Consider the following 21107-nt stretch of genomic DNA (forward strand, 5'->3'; position numbering starts at 1 on the left):
TATTATTTTTTTTGCATTAAACTTGATATAAATCGAGAATGGCTACTTCTACAGAAGTTGTCCACATAATCATAATGATTTATAATAATTTCAAGATTCTTATTGTATGATCAGAACTTATTTATTTTGACAAAAAAAAAACAAGATCGATCAAACATCGATCTTAGAAAAACTTTATTAAAAATTTCTTCATCATGAAACTTTGTCACGAACATCTGTTTACTATCAAGGTTCTATGGTGAAAGTTGAAAAACATAAAAATGGGGGTTTTGTGTAATTACGAATTAAAATTTTATTTTTAAATTTTTAATGAAAAAACAAATAAAATGTTTTTCAGTGTATTTTTTTTTCATTTAGTTCAAACGGTTTACTACAACTTCTTCATAGAACATTTTTCTCAAATTTTTTCAAATGCAAACAATTACAGGCCATTTTTAAAAATTATGTTTGAGTCAAAATCTATGGAAAACACTCATTCCTGAAAATCGGAGGTGGTCAAGTTCTGTGACTGACCAATTTGACATGGAATTCGTCCTATCTAGATAACTCATCTACCATATGAGAAGGAACACATAACTTGCAATAATCTATGCATACCATATTCTGGTATCATACCATAATTAGGTATTGCATGAGATATTATTAACGGTATTTTACCTTGTATGCAGGGCTCATTCAAACCTCATTCAGGTTATAAGGATGTGAAATTATCTGGTATGGAATACCATAGTTTGGTAGCTTCAATTGTTTACCTTAAAAATAATGCAAATCGCTATAACTTTCTGCACCATTTATGTGTGCTACATGTTTTTGCACCATTTTTTACAAGTTCTTAAAAAAAACTCTTCATTTTTCAGAATCTGCATCGAAATTGTACATTAATTATCTGGTTTTGAAGATATTCCGATTTTCCTTGGTAACCGACATTTCCCATCTAAAATTTCCTTGATCGTCATTTTGTTTTTTTCTTGTCTAAATATAAAAAAATGGTTTATACAATGCATATCTTCATCATTACTATAATTTTATGGTCATAAGTGACTATCCCGACGATAGTATTAGATTCCAGGTCCTCGACATGAGAGGCGTGTTTTCTAACCTTCACAGCAGGTCAGTCGCACCAGAAAATCAATTTTTGAACGGAAAAGTGGTCTCATGATTTATAAACTTCGTAAAAAGAAATTAAAAATAAATTGATATTGGATAAGTGAATCCCCTAAAATAATCTTATGTAGAGAGATACAGATATCCTTGGAAAAAGCTAATAAATTAGATCTTCGAATCGAAATCATAATCGAAATTATATCACCGACAAACTGGTTTAAAATCTTAAATTTCAATTGCACAAAAAACTTGTTTTGATCTAATTTCTTATAAACAACTTACATCAATCGATTCAGCCTTGAAATACCTGTTGCACAATAGATAGCAATCTCACGAAACATCCCAATCAACGTGTGCACTTGTTTACCGTTAAATCAAGCCTGACCCCACCTGCCGCTCTCATTCGCCAAACATATGACAAACGACCCAGGTAAATTTGTAGATCCGGCCTTTCCGATAGCATTGTAGCGGCCTTCGTCTCAGTATTTCATTCATAAACTCAGCTCGTGAAAGCAATCTCAATTGAATCAGTTGCGATTGAATTTTCCTTTCAACAAGAATGAGGGGGGAGTGCGTCACTTTTCCCACGCCTCTCGCCACGCAAAGGGATGAAACCTTCGGGTCCAGCAACTACGCGTAGAGGACTCTCTCGCGGGATAATTTGAAATAAATTAGTTAGCCATTAAAATAATTACTCCGACAATGCTACTTTTCATTTACTTGCAATTTCACGCGAGAGGCCAGATCGCCAATCGCAGCAGTTAGTTGTTCAAAGGAAAGAGCGTCGCACTTAATTGCGTTTCGAGTGATAGCTTCTAGTTTGTTCTATCTTTGTCTCGGCATTGAAATGGGTCAGGGACATAAATTAGTCGAAAGATGCCAGGTACTCCACTATGGTGTACGTTAAGGTTGTGACGCGTTACGAATCGTGAACGCGCATTTCAGTTATCATGATTTGATTTGTGCATCCTACACAAAATGTAAGGTTCAATCATTCTACCTTCTTATTCTTGGCATTTACGTCCTCACTGGGACAGAACCTGCTACTCAGCTTAGTGTTTTTATGAGCACTTCCATAATTATTAACTGAGAGCTTTTTTTTGTCAAAGTTGCCTTTTTTGCTGGACCAACCACTCGGCTAAGGAAGGCCCCTACCGTTTCTATTTCAGTCGTTTAAAAACAGTGCTCCCCTTTTGATCTGTCTTCTCCTGTCAACTTAAATCCTCACCAACGCAAAAGCATGCTTCCGCATACGTTCTGATGACCAGCAGCCTATCCCTCTGCATTACCATATCCAACTGTATCTGTCAACGCCAGACGGAACTCTACTTTCCCACATTCACACTTCACACACCCATGCTATAGGAGTTTGCTGGGCTCGTCCGCTCTGAACAGCCTCGCAATCCACCGCACAACTTAACACGTCATCAAGTCACACACAAATGCGAAAATCGATATCCGGGATGACACTTGACCTCACGTGTTTGTGCCTGCTACAACAATCCCCGATTCACTTTTGTCTCGGACCGGATCAGACGTCATAATTGATGACCGTTCATTGTTGATTCCCTCCATGAGGTGCACAAATCCCGTCCCATTAGAGTGCGATGGCTTCATTGAGAGCATTAGGATCATCAACGCCAGGAGGATGCTGCAGGCTCTCTAATCCGATGGAAGGTAAACTTGAATTTATTTCGAGTACGAAACCAATGAGCTTCAAAATACTGAGAGGGCAAGTCGATGCCGGGCATTTATGTGACTCCAAAGTGGGTTCAGGACAAATTCTGAGGGGCAACAACACTTGGAACCGCACTCCAAATACAGAATGCAGCCCCGTTGTTCCCACCTGCTCACGGTGAGGCTGCAAATCTACCTTCTCATACACGGACGTTTGCTCCTACTCACTCGCGAAGCTTTCGTGTGGCTGTTGAACTTGAACCCACCAACATCAACCGATTGACCTGACCGATCGGGCAGCGGCGATGTGCATTGGCATTGTGGCGAATTAAGAAAATCGATCCGAAACACAATTTCTGAGTTTAGGAATAGTTTCCTCCAAAACACAATGTCATCCAGTTCCCTTCCTGCGAGTTAAACTGGTCTCCTGCACGTGTTCACGACGATGCAACTAGAAAACTAGAGTATCAGGAGGGCTTTGACAGAAGATTTCAGGAATAGGAGCAAAACTGACACTAATAGATTACACATGAAAGTAATAATTTCCTATGAATTTTCATAGATGTTGAATTCATGAAGAAGTCAAAATCAAGTTTTTTGTTTTTTTTTTTTAACTCTCCTAGTGCATTGCGGGTATTTTTTTTTTATCAATTTTGCAAGGGGTAGCATAGGTGGGGCCTTCCTCAGCCGAGTGGTTAAATTCACATAGAAAAAGTCATAGACAGCATCATGTTCTCGCAAATGGATGAAACTTAAAGAACAATCTTAATCTTCGCCTCCCAATCAAACCAACAAATCTGCATTTATCCGGTAGGTGTCTCCTCCACACCGGTCCAAACCAGCCGGCATCCAGTCAACCAACTAATCAACTTTAGTCGAGCAGCCAGCGGTTGCGGTAGTTGGGCTCTAATGCACCTTCCGTCCGCTACCACTGGCCACAAACTGCACCACGAACGCCGCACAATTGCAATGAACTTAACCTCAAAACACAGTGCCGCACATTTTGCTCGATTGGTTGCTCCGCCACCGCCAACGGCAACGACAACCGTTTGGTTTGTGCGCAACTTGGCGGAAAATCTACTCAGTTTTCGTACTGTCCGTCACACAGTGGCACGAAGCTGGGCAGAAGTCAAGACAATGAAGTTTATACATTCTTTCACTGATATTGTCCCTTGCCTTTTCGAGTATTGAATATTATTTCCCCTAAACTTAGGATCGATTGGTGTATATTTCGATTTTTCACATCATGCGAATCAGTGATGGAACGTGGCGATCATGTTTTCTGAGCCGAAACGACACTAAACAGAATGCTCGACAGCATTCGAGTGGTAATTTCCTCGCATCTGTAAACGAAGCTAAAGTGATTCGTGAACGTGTTCGGAGCTGTTTAGATTCAATTGCGCTTTTGAAAAAAAAAAAAGCTATTTTTCATCTGAGATTTCTAGTTTTCAAGGGTTTTTGACTAAAAACCGGTAGTTTACTGTATATTATAGACATACAATTGATTTGCCCGTATTGAACCGTAATAAATCACAGCTTGTTTGGTTATTCGCGAGTAAATTTTCGCAAACTTTTTGCTATTTCTTTTGATATGTTCTACCGAGCAGTCGGGTACGAACTTACTCATACCAAGCCTGTTAGTCATGTTTGTTTTGCGTTGTTTTACACTCGTGAGGTGCTTCGTGATGCGAACATTTTCACCACGAATGTAAATTGTATAGATGTTAGCTGAAAAGTTCGACAAAAAAATCGACAAAAGACAAACAGTTAGGTTGTAGATTTCGCCACTAGGTGGCGCTAGTGAGCATACAAAGTTGAGCATTTCAAGCTAGTTCAAGCTTATGATCTACAAGAGATAGATAGTTTGACTCTTCAGCAAAGTTGTTCAGAAGGTCAAGGACATCCGGAAGATAAACAGTTAGGTTGTAGATTTTGCCGCTAGGTGGCGCTAGTGAGCATGTAATTTTGAGCATTTTAAACAAGTTCTAGAAAGTTTGACTCTTCGGCAAAGTTGTTCAGAAGGTCAAGGACATCCGGAAGACAGATACTTTGGTTCGAGATTTTGCCGCTAGGTGGCGCTAGTGAGCATGTAAAACTGAGCATTTTGAACTAGTTCTAGCTTGTGACCCACAAGAGATAGAAATTTCGAGTCTTCGGTAAGTAAAGAACAGAAAAAAAGTAAAGGACATCCAAATATCAAATTTTGTGACTCCTAATTTTGCCACTAGTTTGCACTAGTACGCATATTCAATTAAATATATGAAACAAATTCTATCTTTTGAGCCAGATCTTATCTGAAGATTCAAACTTTCTATCTCTTGTGGATCAAAAGCAGAAACTAGTTTGAAATCCTCAATTTTAGATTTAACGTCGCCTACCGACAAAACCGCGAACTAAACTATTTGCTTTCTGGATGTCCTTGATCCCCTGAACAACTTTGCTGTAGACTCGAACTTTCATCTCTTGTGAATCATGAGCTAGTACTAGTTTGAAATGCTCAATTTTACATACTCACTAGCGCCACCTAGCGGCAAAATCACGAACTAAACTGTTTGCTTTCCGGATGTCCTAGAACCCCTGATAAACTTTGCCGAAGACCCGAACTTTTTATCTCTTATGGATCACAAATTAGAATTAGTTTGAAATGCTCAATTTTACATTCTCACTAGCGCCACCTAACGGCAAATTCGCGAACTAAATTGTTCACTTTTCGGATGTCCTTGAACCCCTGAGCAACTTTGCCGAAGACCCAAACTTTCCATATTTTATGGATCACAAGCTAGAACTAGTTTAAAATGCTCAATTTTACATGTTCACTAGCGCCACCTAGCGGAAAAATCGCGAACTAAACTGTTCATTTTCCGGATATCCTTGAGCTCCTGAGCAACTTTGCCGAAGAACCTAACTTTCTATCTCTTATGGATCACAAGCTAGAATTAGTTTAAAATGCTCAATTTTACATGCTCACTAGCGCCACCTAGCGGCAAAATCGCGAACTAAACTGTTCCTTTTCCGGATGTCCTTGATCCCCTGAACAACTTTGCTGAAGATCGCTTCTTTGCAAGTCGTAAGTATCTCGAGATATAGCAATGTAAAATTACCTGTTTTGAGGTGATGCTAAACTTTTCAGGGTGATTCAATATTCAGCTGAGTGTTGCAATAGGGGGAGATCCCCCAGTGCCGGACAGCACCCAATACCGGACAAAGTCGAAACATTGAGAAATCATGGTCCAATCAAGATGGTGTATTAGTGGAAAAGAAAGCTTTTGTGTAGACTAATGTTTGCGTAGAATAACACATCCTTGAAATATGCATCCCTTTTTAAAAAAGTAGAAAAGTTTGAAAATCTTTAAAAAATTGACGTATCTTCTTAATTTTGAGCCTATTTAGTAATTATTTTGAAAATGAAAAAATACTTTGGATCCCGCAAGCATGATCGAACACAATCCTAATTTGATAGTATGAATGTATTTTGTACCTTAATTGAACTAAATATGGACAAATTACAATTTTGGTTAAGCACCTCCTGTCCCTCAGTTTCGGACAGCTTGATTTGTTATATGATATCTTTGTAATTATTGCATCAGTGTCTCAAAATACTTTCATTTTTCATGGGTTCCGTCGACCATAGTATCAAACATGCAATAAAATTAAGAAGAATGAACAATTCATAACAACATCGTAAAATGTGCTATTTTTCATCATATATGAAAGAGGTTTTTGATAGGCATCTTGCAAACTAAGAAAAATTCAAATTATTTTTGTAAATGTTGCAATTGCATTGAATTGGTAATTATAAACTATTTCTATAGTGTACACATTCAATGATGTTCAAATTTACAGAATTCGAGGCATTTCCAGATCGTGTCCGGTATTGGGTGCCACTTTTCAAGATCGATCAATTTGGTACTAAAATACATCATCAAAACTCAATGTCAAAATTCATATTTATATTTTCAAATTTATTTTTGTACACTATAACAATGATAATATTTATCATAAATGGGTAACACGAGCCCATCAAATCAATATTTTTCGAATTATGAATTTAGTGGCTTAAGTGTCCGGTACTGGGGGATCTCCCCCTACTTATTTTAGAGAGTCCGTATTTATGACGGGTAGTGTAGCTACCATTAGATAGTTGTTTCTCCGTAGTGGGTTAAAACAACTTACAGTTGGGTAAAATCGAAAGAATCCAAATTTGACTTATTCCATTGAACTTCAACGTTGGGTCGGTGCATCTCTCTCTGTTTTTGACAACATTGCTGTTGCGAGAGAGGCAAAACAACCCAACCGTGGATAAAAACTGAATGCAGTTTACCCAAATTTGAGTTTAAAGAACTTATTCTTTGGGTAGTCTGATTTCTCCGAGCAGAGCCGCGTCCCAAATATAACGACCCCAATCGCACCTAATGGATTTGACTGTAGCCAAGATCAATTGAGAATTCACATTGAATATCATTTGAGTACCGTGATGAATCAAAATCCGGACGGTACCAATATCCGGACACTCTGGTAATATTCATTAATTAAAGCTAATATGTTTGAGTTTTACTCGAATTATTTACTTTTACCATTGTAGAAAATTGTACTGTCATTTTAAATCTAGTAACCACTGCCAAAAAATTGATAAAAATAATAACAAGTTAGTAGTTTCTGTTGAACGTCATTTCGCCGCGGCCCATGTAGATTCAAGTTCAAAATTCTATGGATGCGCAAGCCAAAACACGAACAATGTTTTGTTGCAGAAAAAGTGTGTAAGTCTTTTTGTATGCAGTGTTTTGAACGAAATTGTTTATATGAAGCTATTTTGAAACTTTGGTAACACGATTGTTGAAGATTAGGATGCAAATATGTTTTTTACGGTACGTTGAAAGACTGTCCGGGATTACGAGTCAGTGGTTTGAACTCCGGACATCAATTGGAAAGCCTAATTTTAACTAGTGAAAGTGATTTTTTATGAGAAAATTAGAGAAAAAATGTAAAAAATAAATGACAAGCGGTGTGAGTTATCAGAATACGATAAAATGTGAGAGAATTTGTGTAAATCTTTCGTGATAGACACTCAAGCCGCATGTACTTCAGTGCGAGCTGCAAGCGCTCCAGTTCAGGTAACTAAAACATTAATATTCCTTACGTGCAACATTGTAAGGGAGTTCATTGATTCTGTCGAAGAGCGATATTTTATTGAGTTTGACATGATTTTCATAAGTGATATTCAAATCAATCATGTTTTAACACAGATGTCCGGATTTTGATCCAACAGTGTCCGGATATAGAAACATCTTTTGCATCCGGTGTCCGGATTCAAAGTCAAGGTAGGCATCAATATTTTAATAATTTTCTTGTTAAAATCATGGTTTATACCGGATATTTCATCACTATTATGAAAATTTGATTTGCAAAAATGTGTTGAACAATAATATTTTAAGAATATTGCAACAAAACATACATAAATAAGAGTTTGAACATGTGTGTCGTCTTAAGCGTCCGGGTATTGATTCGTCACGGTATCCAACGGTTGCTTAGAACATGTTGGAATCGAAAAGATGGCGGCAACGCAGACTGGTGGTTGAAGAGTACATAAAAACCTTAATCTAATGGCGTTTTCAGAATTTTTATATCTGCCTTGGGATGGGGAACGAGGATGGGAAATAACAAGAATATATACACGCAACTCAGTTATCGCTAGTTAGTTAGTTGGTTGGTTATCACGATTTAAATATTTTTTTGCGGTGAAAAAATGAAGCTGCGGGTAGGGGGGTAAAAATCAATAATAGGGGTATTCACTTAAAGTCGCGTAAAGTGCAATTTTGCGTAACTTCAGCAATGAAATGTTTCAAATGAAATATTCCTTACTTTGTTCGGTGGAATGTCAAACGAGATATTTTCAATCTAGTTGTCTACAGATTTTGCCGTTGTAAACATCAATCATTTGCTTCATAACCTGTTGTTCCATTTCTCAATTGAGTTCTTTTTTGGGTCTAAAACACTGCAAAATTGATGGCGCACCATGTTTGATGTTCAGAAATTTCAAATAGAAACGCTTTCACGAGGGCAACTGCAGCTGATTCTGTATTGCATAGCTTTAAAATTGATTCGAAAACGGTTCCAAAATACTGAAGCCATTTTATTGTTCTTCTTCACTCACGGTATAAAAAATTAAGGTGAAACTCCGTTGAATCCGTAGATTTCTGTGTGCAAGTAGTAGAAATATTCTCGTAACTGCTGGTATTAGTGAAGTTATAATATATAATACGCAGTTGCCAGTAATCCCTGTATCAGTTTGAGTATTTTTCACTTCGACTGAATAATATTGCTTGATGCCGTACCGAATCATCCTGACAGCACTGCAAGCGATCAGCCGACCCAAAATTAGAAAAATTAAAAAAGCGAAAAGTTGTGATCGGGTGATTGTTTTAAGCACGGTTTTGCAAAGTTTCAAGTTGTTTTCTTCAGAAATCAACTATAAAGTGTTCTTTAATAAACAGGTAATAAAAGTAAACTGTGTACGATGGTCTGCGTGTAGCGAAAATGATAAAATTGTGCGAAAAGTGTCCTCCGTTCGTGGGTGAACAAGTGTAAACAAACGTAGCAACGTTCGCCGCTTGTGTTGAAAATTAGCACGATTCGTGCAAATTTGACTAGTTACTAATTACCAAACTATGAAAACTGTAAGGTAGCAGTGTTCCGAAGTCTCTTTAGCAATTTGGGAGTGAATAATTATAGGTAAGTAAAATAATTTGAGAGAAAAAAGGGAACCACCGTCAAATGTGTTTGTATGTGTGAGGAAGCCATTTTTCCTGCCATGACAGGGATTCCTTCCTATATGTCCTTAACGTTATACACCGTGGTCTTTACTTAATTGGTATAACACGAAAAGTCCTGGTGATGAACCAGCTACGGGCTGAAAGCCGTGTTGATTGTGTCAATAACTTGATATAAGGGAAAAGCACCAATTTTCGACCTAGCACTAACTTTCGACCCATTCATACGATTTTGGCCTACTTTGTACGGAAATCCGAAAATTGGCACAGATTTCTTGTGGGTCTAAAATTAGTGCTTTTACCCTATCTACGCCTGGAGACTGTCTCTAAAACAACACGTTTCCTATGTGGCTGAACAGAGCGTAAACCAACTCGTCCAAAATCGAGGAGTCTAGGTCCAGGACACACATGTTACGGATCGGCTTTAATTGCGAATCAGCAACCGTTTTCCAGCATCAAGTTGTAGTTCATAGTGCAATTTCGGCTTGCATCCAGCCGAGAGTCTTAACTTTTTTCTTCCGTACCCGTCCCAATAAAACAAATTATTGACATTTGTTAGATTACCAAAGCTTTCTTGGATTGTTGAGCCGTTGAATTGAAGCACTCTGAAATGTTTCATTTGCAATGTTTGACAATGTCATGAAATATTTAATTAATCAATTTAGCATGGCTTACGCAGCGTTTTACGCTGTTAAGTGAATGCCCCTAATATGAAAAATCTAAAATAGCAATTTGCATGGTAAATTGTTAAAATGTTTGAAATTCCTTATTGAGTTTTTTCAAGATAACAATTTTTGCCTCTAGCAGACGGCTAGGAAATTTTTTGAATTAATGAAAAAACCGTTGAATATCAGCATTTATGTGGCCACTGGCGGGAATGGGACATTTTGCATAAAGACGTTTCGCATAAGGACGTTTCACCTATGGACGTTTGGCATAATGGATATTTCAAGCGTGTACTATAATAAAGGCGTAAGTCGCATGATCCAATTGTCTTCATCGATGCTCTGTCTGCTATGTATATGCCAAATGGATCATTAAAATAACCAAAACCGCCGCTATAGAAAGCATAGATAGCACCACCGTAGCCTTGTGTGTTTGACAGAACAGCAATGCTGTCACACTGTTAAATCCCATATACAGTGGCGCCTTTGTTTTGATGCGGTGAGCACTGACAAAAACTACATTCAATGATCCATTGCTATCTTCCACAAGCCGAAACCACCCTCCGGATCCTGCCAAAATTGTTCTCCGCGGGTCGTGCTTATATAATGAACTATGGATAGGTTCCGCTTCTCATTGCCCTGCTTCCATGGTGCCCTCGTTTAGTGGTACTTGTAGTTCCTGTGGTGCTTCAGTTTGCTGTAGTTAATGGCATAGGGATCGTTCACATATTACCTAACGCAACAGGGGGAGGGAGGGGGTCTAACATAGTGTTACGGTCCATACAAAATTTTAAAATTTTCTTTACAAAGGCTGTTACGTGGGAGTGGGAGGGGGTCTAAAATTGACAATTTTTACGTTACGTAATATTTGAATGAACCCATAGAAGAACACCATTCTGCCTACGATGACCTGGAAGAACGGGGCAATTCCCATCCACTTGGGTTGTCAGTACTTGTGTTGCCATCATCAAAAGGCCGTGCCTACCCAAGTAACAATTTTAGTTTGACGAATTACTTCCAGGGTGCTATAAAAAGACGCCCATAAAACCACGGTCAAGTCACTGTTGCCTCCATCGCATCCCCCAAAACCTCTTGTAGATTAGAACGTGACTAGTTGGCCCACTCTAAGAGAGGCTTTGAAGTGTATATTTATGTCACACCAATAAATCCAAATAGTATTAATGAAAGCTATTTTGAGGCCACATGTTCTAGATGAACGTCGCTCCATCTTCAAAATGATTTTATTATAACGTTGATCTTGCCGGATTTCATCCAACGCAACCAAAACAAAATAAGATTGAAAACACGTATTTGATAATTTGTTTCGTAGTGCTTGTTGAAAATTGAAGTGATTTATTTTGATATAGTGCTCAAATCTTTAGTGCCAAGTGAGATTTACTGTGAAATGTGATGGAAAAAAAAAAATTAAAATTGCGTGTGTCCCCTCTGAAAATGAAATATTTCTAGTTATTAAGCATTTGCTAAAATAAACCGCCAGGTGAAATATAAAACATATTCAACATTTCTGAGTTTGATTGGGCAATAATTGCGCTTTAAATTATATTTAGTCAGTTTAATCATCATACCATACCATCTTATGAGCGAATTCATGGAGATAATATGATTCGAAAAAAGTAAAATTGTGGCAACCGAAGTGAAACCATAATTGATTGATTGTCATTGACAAATGCTGTTTTGTCATCATAAATACACAAATAAGGGCACACTGTTATGAATCAGCATTTGTGGATGTAACACTGCCTTAATAAATGCTGATCGAAGATGATTCAGCTTTTTTTCGCATTTTATGGAAACTAAGCAGCATTCAACAAAGATTGACAGCTCGAGGGTGCTGTTTTGAAGAATATATTATTTCTATGAGAAAACAAAGTGTTTTTGAGTAATAACGCAATGTTAATGATGTTATGTTGGTGTGGTGAGTAATAAATTCGCATTGCTAAGGGTTTTATCGTATCTTAGGAGCCCGAAGATCGATTTAAGAGGTATAAATAAGGTAAGTTATCAAGATTCAAGTGCAAGTTAATCAGTTTAAAAGCAGCTATTATTACAAGGTGTATTATATCAATCTTTTATCATAGCTGTAACAAATAAGTGCTATTCAGACACTACAAGAAGTTTAAACAAGGGATTATATGCTGCAATAAAGCTGGTTTTCTAGCCACAACATTTGGACTATATATTTTGTCTCCAAAAGGTTATGAAAACAACTAAGAGCTGACTTACAAAAGATCATCTTCTAGCAACGTTAAATGTCTCCTCTAGCTATTATAGCATTCACGTAACTGTCATAAAACATTAATAAATCCACACGAATGCCAAATTGCTGTGGAATTGTTACTTGGGGAGCGGCAGCCTTGGGTTCTTGTCACGGCGGCCAAACCAAGCACCCAATTCGTTCAACTTCACCTGGCCCAAGGGCGTATCCGTCTTGTCGTAGTAAGGTCCGTGGACCTTCGGGTTGTACTCCGCCGGATAATCAACGAAAGCCGTCATTCTTTTCAGCAGCAGTTTCACTTGATTGAAAAAGATTCCGCAAATGGGAGCGCAAATTTACGCAGTCTGTTGGATGTAAACATTGCGTTTGACGTTCAAGAAATTTCCAGAAAGTAGCTTATCATTTTTTAGTTGATATATGCAACAAGTGTTTTCAATTAGCATATTTTCCTGACAAATGGAAAAATGCTAAGGTTGATCCAATTTTAAAACCAGACATAAATCCTGCAGAAGCTTCTAGCTACCGTCCAATCAGTTTGCTTTCCTCCATCAGTAAATTTTTTGAAAAAGGTCATTTTGAACAAAATGATGGTTCACGTAAACGAAAATTCAATTTTTGCCAATGAACAGTCGTTAATAAACTAAAAAAAAAACTCTGTCTTAAGAAGAAGCTTTTGACATTCAAACAAATTTTCAGGCCAGCCATGTTGTATGCTGTACCAATATGGACTAGCTGTTGGAAAACCAGGAAGAGAGCTCTGCAGAGAATTCAAAATAAAATTTTGAAAATGATTCTGAGGCTTCCTTCCTGGTATAATACCAATGAGTTACATAGAATATCCAATGTTGAAACATTAGAACAAATATCAAATAAAATAATTAATAATTTCAGGCAAAAATCGTTACAATCTTCTATTGCCACGATTAATGCGTTATATGTTTAGGTTAAGTTAGGTTAAGTATATTCAAAAGGTTTTTTTTTCTCTTATAAGCAGGTGAAATCATCTCACCTGTAAAAAATCTGAACTGCTACGCCAAATGAAGTGTAATATGTTGTTAACAAAATGTTAATAAAATCTTAGATTTGTTTTACCAAATTAGGATGATAGTGTTGTCTCATAACACAGAACACCTAGATATAAGAAATAATGAATGTAATGTTTGGAATGATACTTATATAGGAAAAAAGAATGCGTTTGACGTTTCACACCCTTTTACAGCCTGATTAAGTGGTGAAAGCGTGGTTATAGCATCTTTTACCATCATTATAGAATATTATATGAACCGTTTTCGACGTAGAACAAAACGGTGTGTTTTCTTTGCCTCCGTTATATACTGTGGTGGCAGCAAGCACTTCCACAGTTTTTGACTGAGAACTTTCTTTGCCAAGGTTGCCATTTTCGCATTCGTATATCATGTGGCAGGTACGATGACACTTTATGCCCAGGGAAGTCAAGGAAATTTCCACTACGAAAAGATCCTGGACCGACCGGGAATCGAACTCAGACACCTTCAGCATGGCTTTGCTTTGTAGCCGCGTACTCTAACCGCTCGGCTAAGGAAGGTTGAAGTGTAGTATACAGTAATATAAAAAAAATCATTATTATTGATTCAGTTATAACTAAACCTAGCTTTTGACATTTGATAAATCAAAAAAAATGTTGCAAATAAAGCACTGAAATTTTATTGCAACAGAATAACAGTTTGCTCCTTTCTGTCAATCTTAAGCCTAATGAGTTAAAAAAACGTTTAACATAGCTTTTTATTCTTTTGATTTTTGATTCATGCACAAAAAATTTTGAAGTCGGTGATGATTCCGGTTTTGAGTCTGAACTTGTTCCTAGAATATTTCAATATGAAAACTATGGAAAACATGCAAGAAACTTCATCAAAAAATTTGAAAAAATCAATGTGATTGATCGTTTTGATGGAATATATTACCTGTTTAAGTTAAGATATTATTAAGATCAATTAGGGAACATAATCACCGCATATAGGTTTCGGTAGGGATACTTAGGGATCACTTCCAGAATATCATACACTGATACCTTTCGACGGCTCAAAGACCATGGTTTTTCACCCAGATGTGATTGAATATCGTGTCATAAATTTTAAACTGGTTCTGACCTTTTTCGTACACTCGGTGTCAGGCTCCAGATAGCTGATATTGGAAGATCTTCTGCTGTTGTTGTATAATGGCTTGAATTATATGATTTTTAAAGGTTTTTTGCATTTCCCAATCATTTTAATTTAAGAATTCCCTAGGTACTCCAACAAATTCGTATCTAAGTCTGAAACCGTCACCGAATTCCAACTGTTTAATGCATACGTCAAAAACATAGCTCATTTGTGACTTTTTCCTGGAATTCTCATCAAAAATCGATTGAGATCCCAGGAAACTTGTTTTCCGACTATGCAAATCTCGATTAAAATTATCCGAGATTCGGCATTCTAAATTAAGTGTGTTGATAGTTTATTGTCTTTAATTTTTCGCATAAGTTTCATTTCATTTTTCCCAGGTACCCCAACAAATTTGGATCTTAATCCGGAACTATCACCTAATTCTAATTTTTTCAGTCCACCAATAAAAAAAACTTATTGATGATATTTTCCATCAGTACTTATCATTAGTCGGTGAAAATATAGAATATAGAAATTTTTATGTCTGCACCCAGTACTGTAAAGGTCAACATCGACTTTATTTCACAAATTTAAAATATGTTCCTCATTAAAATCAATTGTTTGAAAAATCGAAAATAGCAAGTGGAATATTGTTAAATAAGTTTGTTTAAAACTTTTTTCAATTTAGCAATTTTCGCCTCTAATAGATGACTGGGAAAACTTTAGAATAAAAAAAATAAAAACCATCAAAAAGAGTTGTTTACCGGTCACTGGTTGGTAGTGATAATAATTTTCGACATGGTAGCCTTTCAAATATGTCTTCTAGAGTATAATATGGAACTTCCTCAAAATTTTGTTAATTTTGGTACATATTGTGTAACAAATGTTGTATGATGTTTGATGTGCTATGGCTTTGCTTGCATATTTCGGCAACCAATTGTCACTTAATGATTTAGGCCATCAAATCATTTTACGAGCTTCTTACAACGCTTTCTTGTAATTATAGTTTCCGATGAATTTAAGAAACCATCAAGGAATTATGTAGAATGTTCTCCTTCAAATTGGTGTGCAATTAGGGTTTACAGGGTGTCCGTATTATTATCCGAACATCGAAATTTGGGAAAGATTATTTCTAGTAGAAAACAATAAAAAAATAATTTTTTGCAATTTCTCATCGTAATAGGCTGTTTTTCATCACGCCAATCTGTCATGATACGGCCTACTTTCCTGCACTGAAGTATGCAGTGCGGGAATAGTCATTACCTAACTGAAACCAGTGCTGTAATGATTCATTACGCAACGCTTTCTCATTACGCAACTGTTTTCAGTTGCGTAATAAATCATAACACAACCATTTCTCAGAAATTGTAAAATAATGGTGGATGCGTAACGATATAATTTCTGATACCCTCAAGTGGTCTTCTACGAAATTGCAAAAAATGTTGTACGTAATTCGTTGCAGAACTCGATTTTTACAGCACTCGTCGTAATTATCCTACTCGGCAAGCCTCGTAGGATAATTTTACGACTCGTGCTGTAAAAATCATCATTCTGCAACTTGTTCCGTAAACTACTATTTTGCAATTTCTCTTCGTAATAGGCTGTTTTTCATCACGCCAATCTGTCATGAAACGGCCTACTTTCCTGCACTGAAGTATGCAGTGCGGGAATAGTCATTACGCAATTTAAATTAGTGCTGTAATGATTCATTTCGTAACGCTTTCTCATTACGCAACTGTTTTGAGATGCGTTATGAATCATTACATAACAATTTTTCAGAAATTGTCAAATGATGGTGAATGCATTCCGATATCATTTCTGATACCCTCAAGTGGTCTTCTACGAAATTGCAAAAAATATTGTACGAAACTCGTTGGAGAACTCGATGTTTACAGCACTCGTCGTAATTATTCTACTCGGCAAGCCTCGTAGGATAAATTTAAAACTCGTGCTGTAAAAACTTTCATTCTGCAACTAGTTCCGTTAACTACTATTCATTAACATTATTATAATTTTGAAAATTTCCTTCTACAGAGTCAATGTTTCAAACGTGTGAACATGTAACGGGGGTAATATGAACATAAATTGGTGGTGAAATGAACCCTTGCTGGGGACAATTCTCAGCATCTGGCACTAAATTATAACAAAATGTGTCATAAGCAATTGCTCACAATTTTCTAAAACAAATTGTGTTATAATTATGTTTTACATTGAAACAAATTTGAAACAGTTCTTGTTTTTGTAACTGATTTTGTTTCAATTATGTTACAACTTCCTCCATCAACTCAAAGTGCTTCTAATAAAAATGAAACAAAATTTGTTATTTGTAACAATTCTTTAAATAATTGTGCAACAATTTAGTTGTAATCCACTGATCGGGTATTCTTGGCTTCGAGATACGCTGTATTTAGTAAATCATGCAAATCTAATTAATTCGAAGTACATTTTGTTACGTGAAAAAACTCGAAAAACATGATTTGGAAAGTTTTACGAATATTTCAAGATAAAATTGACCCATGTATGAATTCTCAATTTGTTAAGTTTGATTTTAAAGGTGCATGCTTTTAAAGTTCGTACGGATAATAACCCTGTAACTATAACGAATTTGAACGATTTGAGCAAAATGTATACTTTCGTCCAACTTTTGTATGGAGTGCGGCCACTGTTCTTCAGCCAGTTCCAGAGTACGCAAGATGAAACCAAAAACTTATGTAATGGAAAACTGTGCGCGGAAAACGTTTGTGTTTTGCTTCGATCACGTCGGGCTCGATCTGAGGGGTCTGTGGAGGCAGCGAAGTCACTCAGTTTCGTTATTTATTTTTATCTTGTTATCAGATGTTCCCACTTTTTCGATCAAGACAGGTTGAATTTGTTTAAGTTTCAAAATAGAACATTAAATATCAACTGAATGAATTACTCATACTCCAATATGCAACTATTTAATAGCCCGTTCGGTACCAAGAACTGACCACCTTCTTTACGCAACAGTGACCACCCGATTGATGTTCCTTGTGCTGTTTGGTCGGTGGCCGTTGTACTTCCCGCGATCATCAGAATGAATATTAATGGTCGCGGGAGGTGATCATGATGGGGCTTGCATATGGAGTGTAGGGCAGTTCGAAACTCCACAAAGACTGAAAATTCAAACTTGCATGTCTTTTTTACCATATTTAGGGTAAAAATAGTTTTTTTTTTAAATTTAGCCTTTTTTTGGTGATTCAAAGGAGGCCGAAGGACGATGTGCAATTATATGGAAATTACTATGGAGAAATTTTAAGATGTATTTCAAACACGTCAGTACTCATTACTCATTACTCAAACTTATCATTTCATAGTGAAAACTCATTCTTCAAACCTTGACAAAGGAAGTTATAAGATAATTACAATTACATATCCTTAGTAATTTCCATATAAATCAACATAGTCTCTGAGCCACCTTTAAATCAACACCGAAAAAGCTGAAAACCTCACAGGACATTAATTTTTGAAAGGATTGTAAGCTTTTTTTTTTAATTTCTGAACCGCCCTAACGGGGAGGAACTATCGACCGTTCGGTACCCTTCTCTAAGGACTGGGTCAGTGCCGGCCGATTTATTGATCATATGGGCTTGCGGCGGCTAATTAAAACCGATGTGAAGATTGTGCGGAACCCGACGATCAGCTGGCTGGGAGGTTATGTATGGCTGGAATGGAGTTGAATTGATTTTAGCAGAAGGAAGTGCTGTACCTATGCGAACAAGTTCGCTGATTGATGGCGAAGCTGACGTGGACTGGAGCTAGATGTGTTTTTTTTATTATGACTCAATTAGCAGACAGTTTTATTGTGTTTCGACGTGCTGATGCGAACAGTGAGCAACCTTTTGTTGTAACTAATTAGGTGACCTCATATCGATCAGCGGCATATGAAATCAGTATTGGATGTAAAAATAAGTATCCGACATGTAAGACGGAACATACTTTTTTTTTACAAAATTAAGAAATTGGAACATCATTTTTATCAATACAAGTCGCTAAATTTGCAAAATTGTTCTGTGCTGCACAAACTTGCCAAACATTAGTGTTCACGGGGAGCAAGGGGGCCATGACCAAGAACAAAAATATCGATGATGAATACACAAAAATTTGAGTTGAGACAAAGTAAAAATTCAAATATATACGAAATAACGAAGACAATAGTTTTTAAAACTTTAAACCGTGATCCTTCCCAAATTATAAAATATTTAAGCTAGTTCTTACAAAAGGTTCAATAACAAGGCGCCGAAAAACAAACATCCTGAACGAACAAAGGTCATACTAACAAAGACCGACTCTTTGCAAACTTTAAAAATGGCCACACGTCATTGTGATGAAGAATTGAGAGAGGAATTTACAAAAGATTAAAAGTCATTCGATTTTCCTACACAATCAGATTGAAGGCCATCTTGAAGATTTTTCTATCATCTTTCGTGCTTTACAGTTTGAATGACAATGAGTTCGTTCATCTTGTTTTTCTACGATAGTACACTTTTTACATTTTTTAAATGAGGAGATAATTGATATGCATACTGTTATTAAACATTCAATTCCATAACTGAAAAATATTAGATTATTTTAGTTGAGCACAAATCCTAGCTATGAATGAATTTCTAGACTTAAAAATTCACTTTTCAGTATCGAGAGTTTTCTAAAATGGCCAAAAACTGACTTAACTAGAGTTTCTGGTGAAAATGAATTGATGCCACAACCTTGGTTTTCAAGAGCGCAAATTAAACGAACCAAACAGTATTCTTCGCTTGAAATTTGATCGATGTTCGGCAAATTTTCAGCAAATTGTCCAATTCTTAAGATTTGTGCTCCTTCAAATTTCGAGTTGTGACGTCGTTCTAGATTCATATAAGGGTAAAGGTAAAACGAATCCATACCTTGAATCTTCAAAATTACAAATCTGAAGAACAACGAAATGACTGTATACGTTGAAAAATCGATCGATTAGTTGCAATCGACTCGCTTGTCACAAGTCGAACAAATTTGCAGCTCAAAGCACTTTTCGAATATCAAGGTTTGAGCTCTTGAAGAATCTATGTACAGCTTCATTTTATTTTCACCTCATTTTGTTTTCATCAAAAAACATTTTACCCGTTCATCAATAGACGAATTACCACACTTGGTTTTAATTAATAACAAAATGGTACGACGTTCCATCATCCACATGGAAAACTCGTGTTTTAGTTAGTTGATGAGTTCACGAAGAACTTCAATCGTTGTCTTTTGCTCGGAAACTCCATAAACAAAAGCAAATGGCGCTTCCAACTCTAAACGAAGCAACCTTTTTCCCGCACCTATCGCCATTTTAACCCCATCATCAATTTGGAAGAAATTCAATAGAACAATAGAAAGAAATAAAAAATCATGCAAATCGACTTACCGCGTAGCAGAATTCCTCCAGCAGACACTGCATGGCTTTCTGTGGCGAGTTGCGGAGCTCGATGGCCAGATCGAGAGCCTTCATGAATTTGCTATGCATGGTGAGGATAGGAGGGTTTTCTTCTAAACTTCACTAGGAAAAACAATCGGGTGGGGGGCACACAGAAAGCGCGTTGGTAGCGTGGCTCTTGGGGTTAATCGATCAACGATCAAACAAACACACAAACACACTTGGGTTTGAACTAGGCCCGAACAAGCAGGACACAAACGCAAGAACACACAAGCCGGAAGCCACACACGCACAGCGGGTTAGCACTACCAGGAAACTACGTCTAAACTTAACGAGAAACTGCTACTAACTGACTTGGGGAGACGGATCACCTAATGGGGAAAGCTCTGGGATTGGGATCTAGCACTGCTGTTTTGAGGTGAGTGCACGAGTTATGTTCTGTGTGAGTGGCGAAACAATAGATTGCTGGTTTGCGTTGAGCGTTCTCTTTGGAAAGTGGTTGTCGGACTTGAGTGAAACTCATGCAGGGCTGCAATAGTTCATTTGGGAAGGGTTAGTGTACCAGTAATAGTCATAGGCTATTGTTGACGTGAAATAAGCAATATTTGATTTTCTTGAAAACCTACACATTTGTATCTTTGTAATGTTTTTTTTAAGACGCCGACACGTTAATGCTTCCAGTGGACGATTAGCCCATTGAAGGAAGCACCACACTAGACAACGGACTAGCATGCAACGCCCAGTGGCACAGTTGAAATACGTTCATGACGAAAAGTTTTTCCGGACTGAAGCGGGAATCGAACCCACACTCCTTGGCACTAACTTTTAAAAATGGTTTGAAGGAGGTTCGAGTCAAAAACAAACTAGTGCAATGAAGAAAACAAAAGTTATTTAAAAAAAGATTCTCACTTTTCGTAGAAAGTTGAAGACTTACGTAAAATATTGAAACGCAGCGCATGATGGACAACATGTGCATGTGAATTAATGGTAGATATTATTTAAGCGGGTCTTAAGTTACATACAAAATGGGCAATTTAGAGACAATTATACGTAGAGTCAGATTTTGAAATCATATGTATTATTTTTTTTATGGTTCAGGTCAGTTGTGTATATTATTAAATCACA

At 36.9% G+C, this 21107-nt stretch overlaps 1 protein-coding gene across 1 annotated transcript in view; it reads right to left on the bottom strand.

Annotated features, from left to right (window-relative positions):
- Positions 1 to 20345, bottom strand: part of LOC23687518 (tyrosine 3-monooxygenase) — a 98392-nt gene extending 78047 nt beyond the window's left edge. The window contains exon 1 of the mRNA XM_011495191.2: positions 19974 to 20345. Within this exon, the coding sequence (XP_011493493.2) occupies positions 19974 to 20072 (99 nt within the window). The 5' untranslated portion in view covers positions 20073 to 20345. The remainder of the gene's footprint in view (positions 1 to 19973) is intronic.
- Positions 20346 to 21107: the final 762 nt, after the last annotated feature.

This window comes from Aedes aegypti, chromosome 2, assembly GCF_002204515.2.
Source record: "Aedes aegypti strain LVP_AGWG chromosome 2, AaegL5.0 Primary Assembly, whole genome shotgun sequence".
NCBI lineage: Eukaryota > Metazoa > Arthropoda > Insecta > Diptera > Culicidae > Aedes > Aedes aegypti.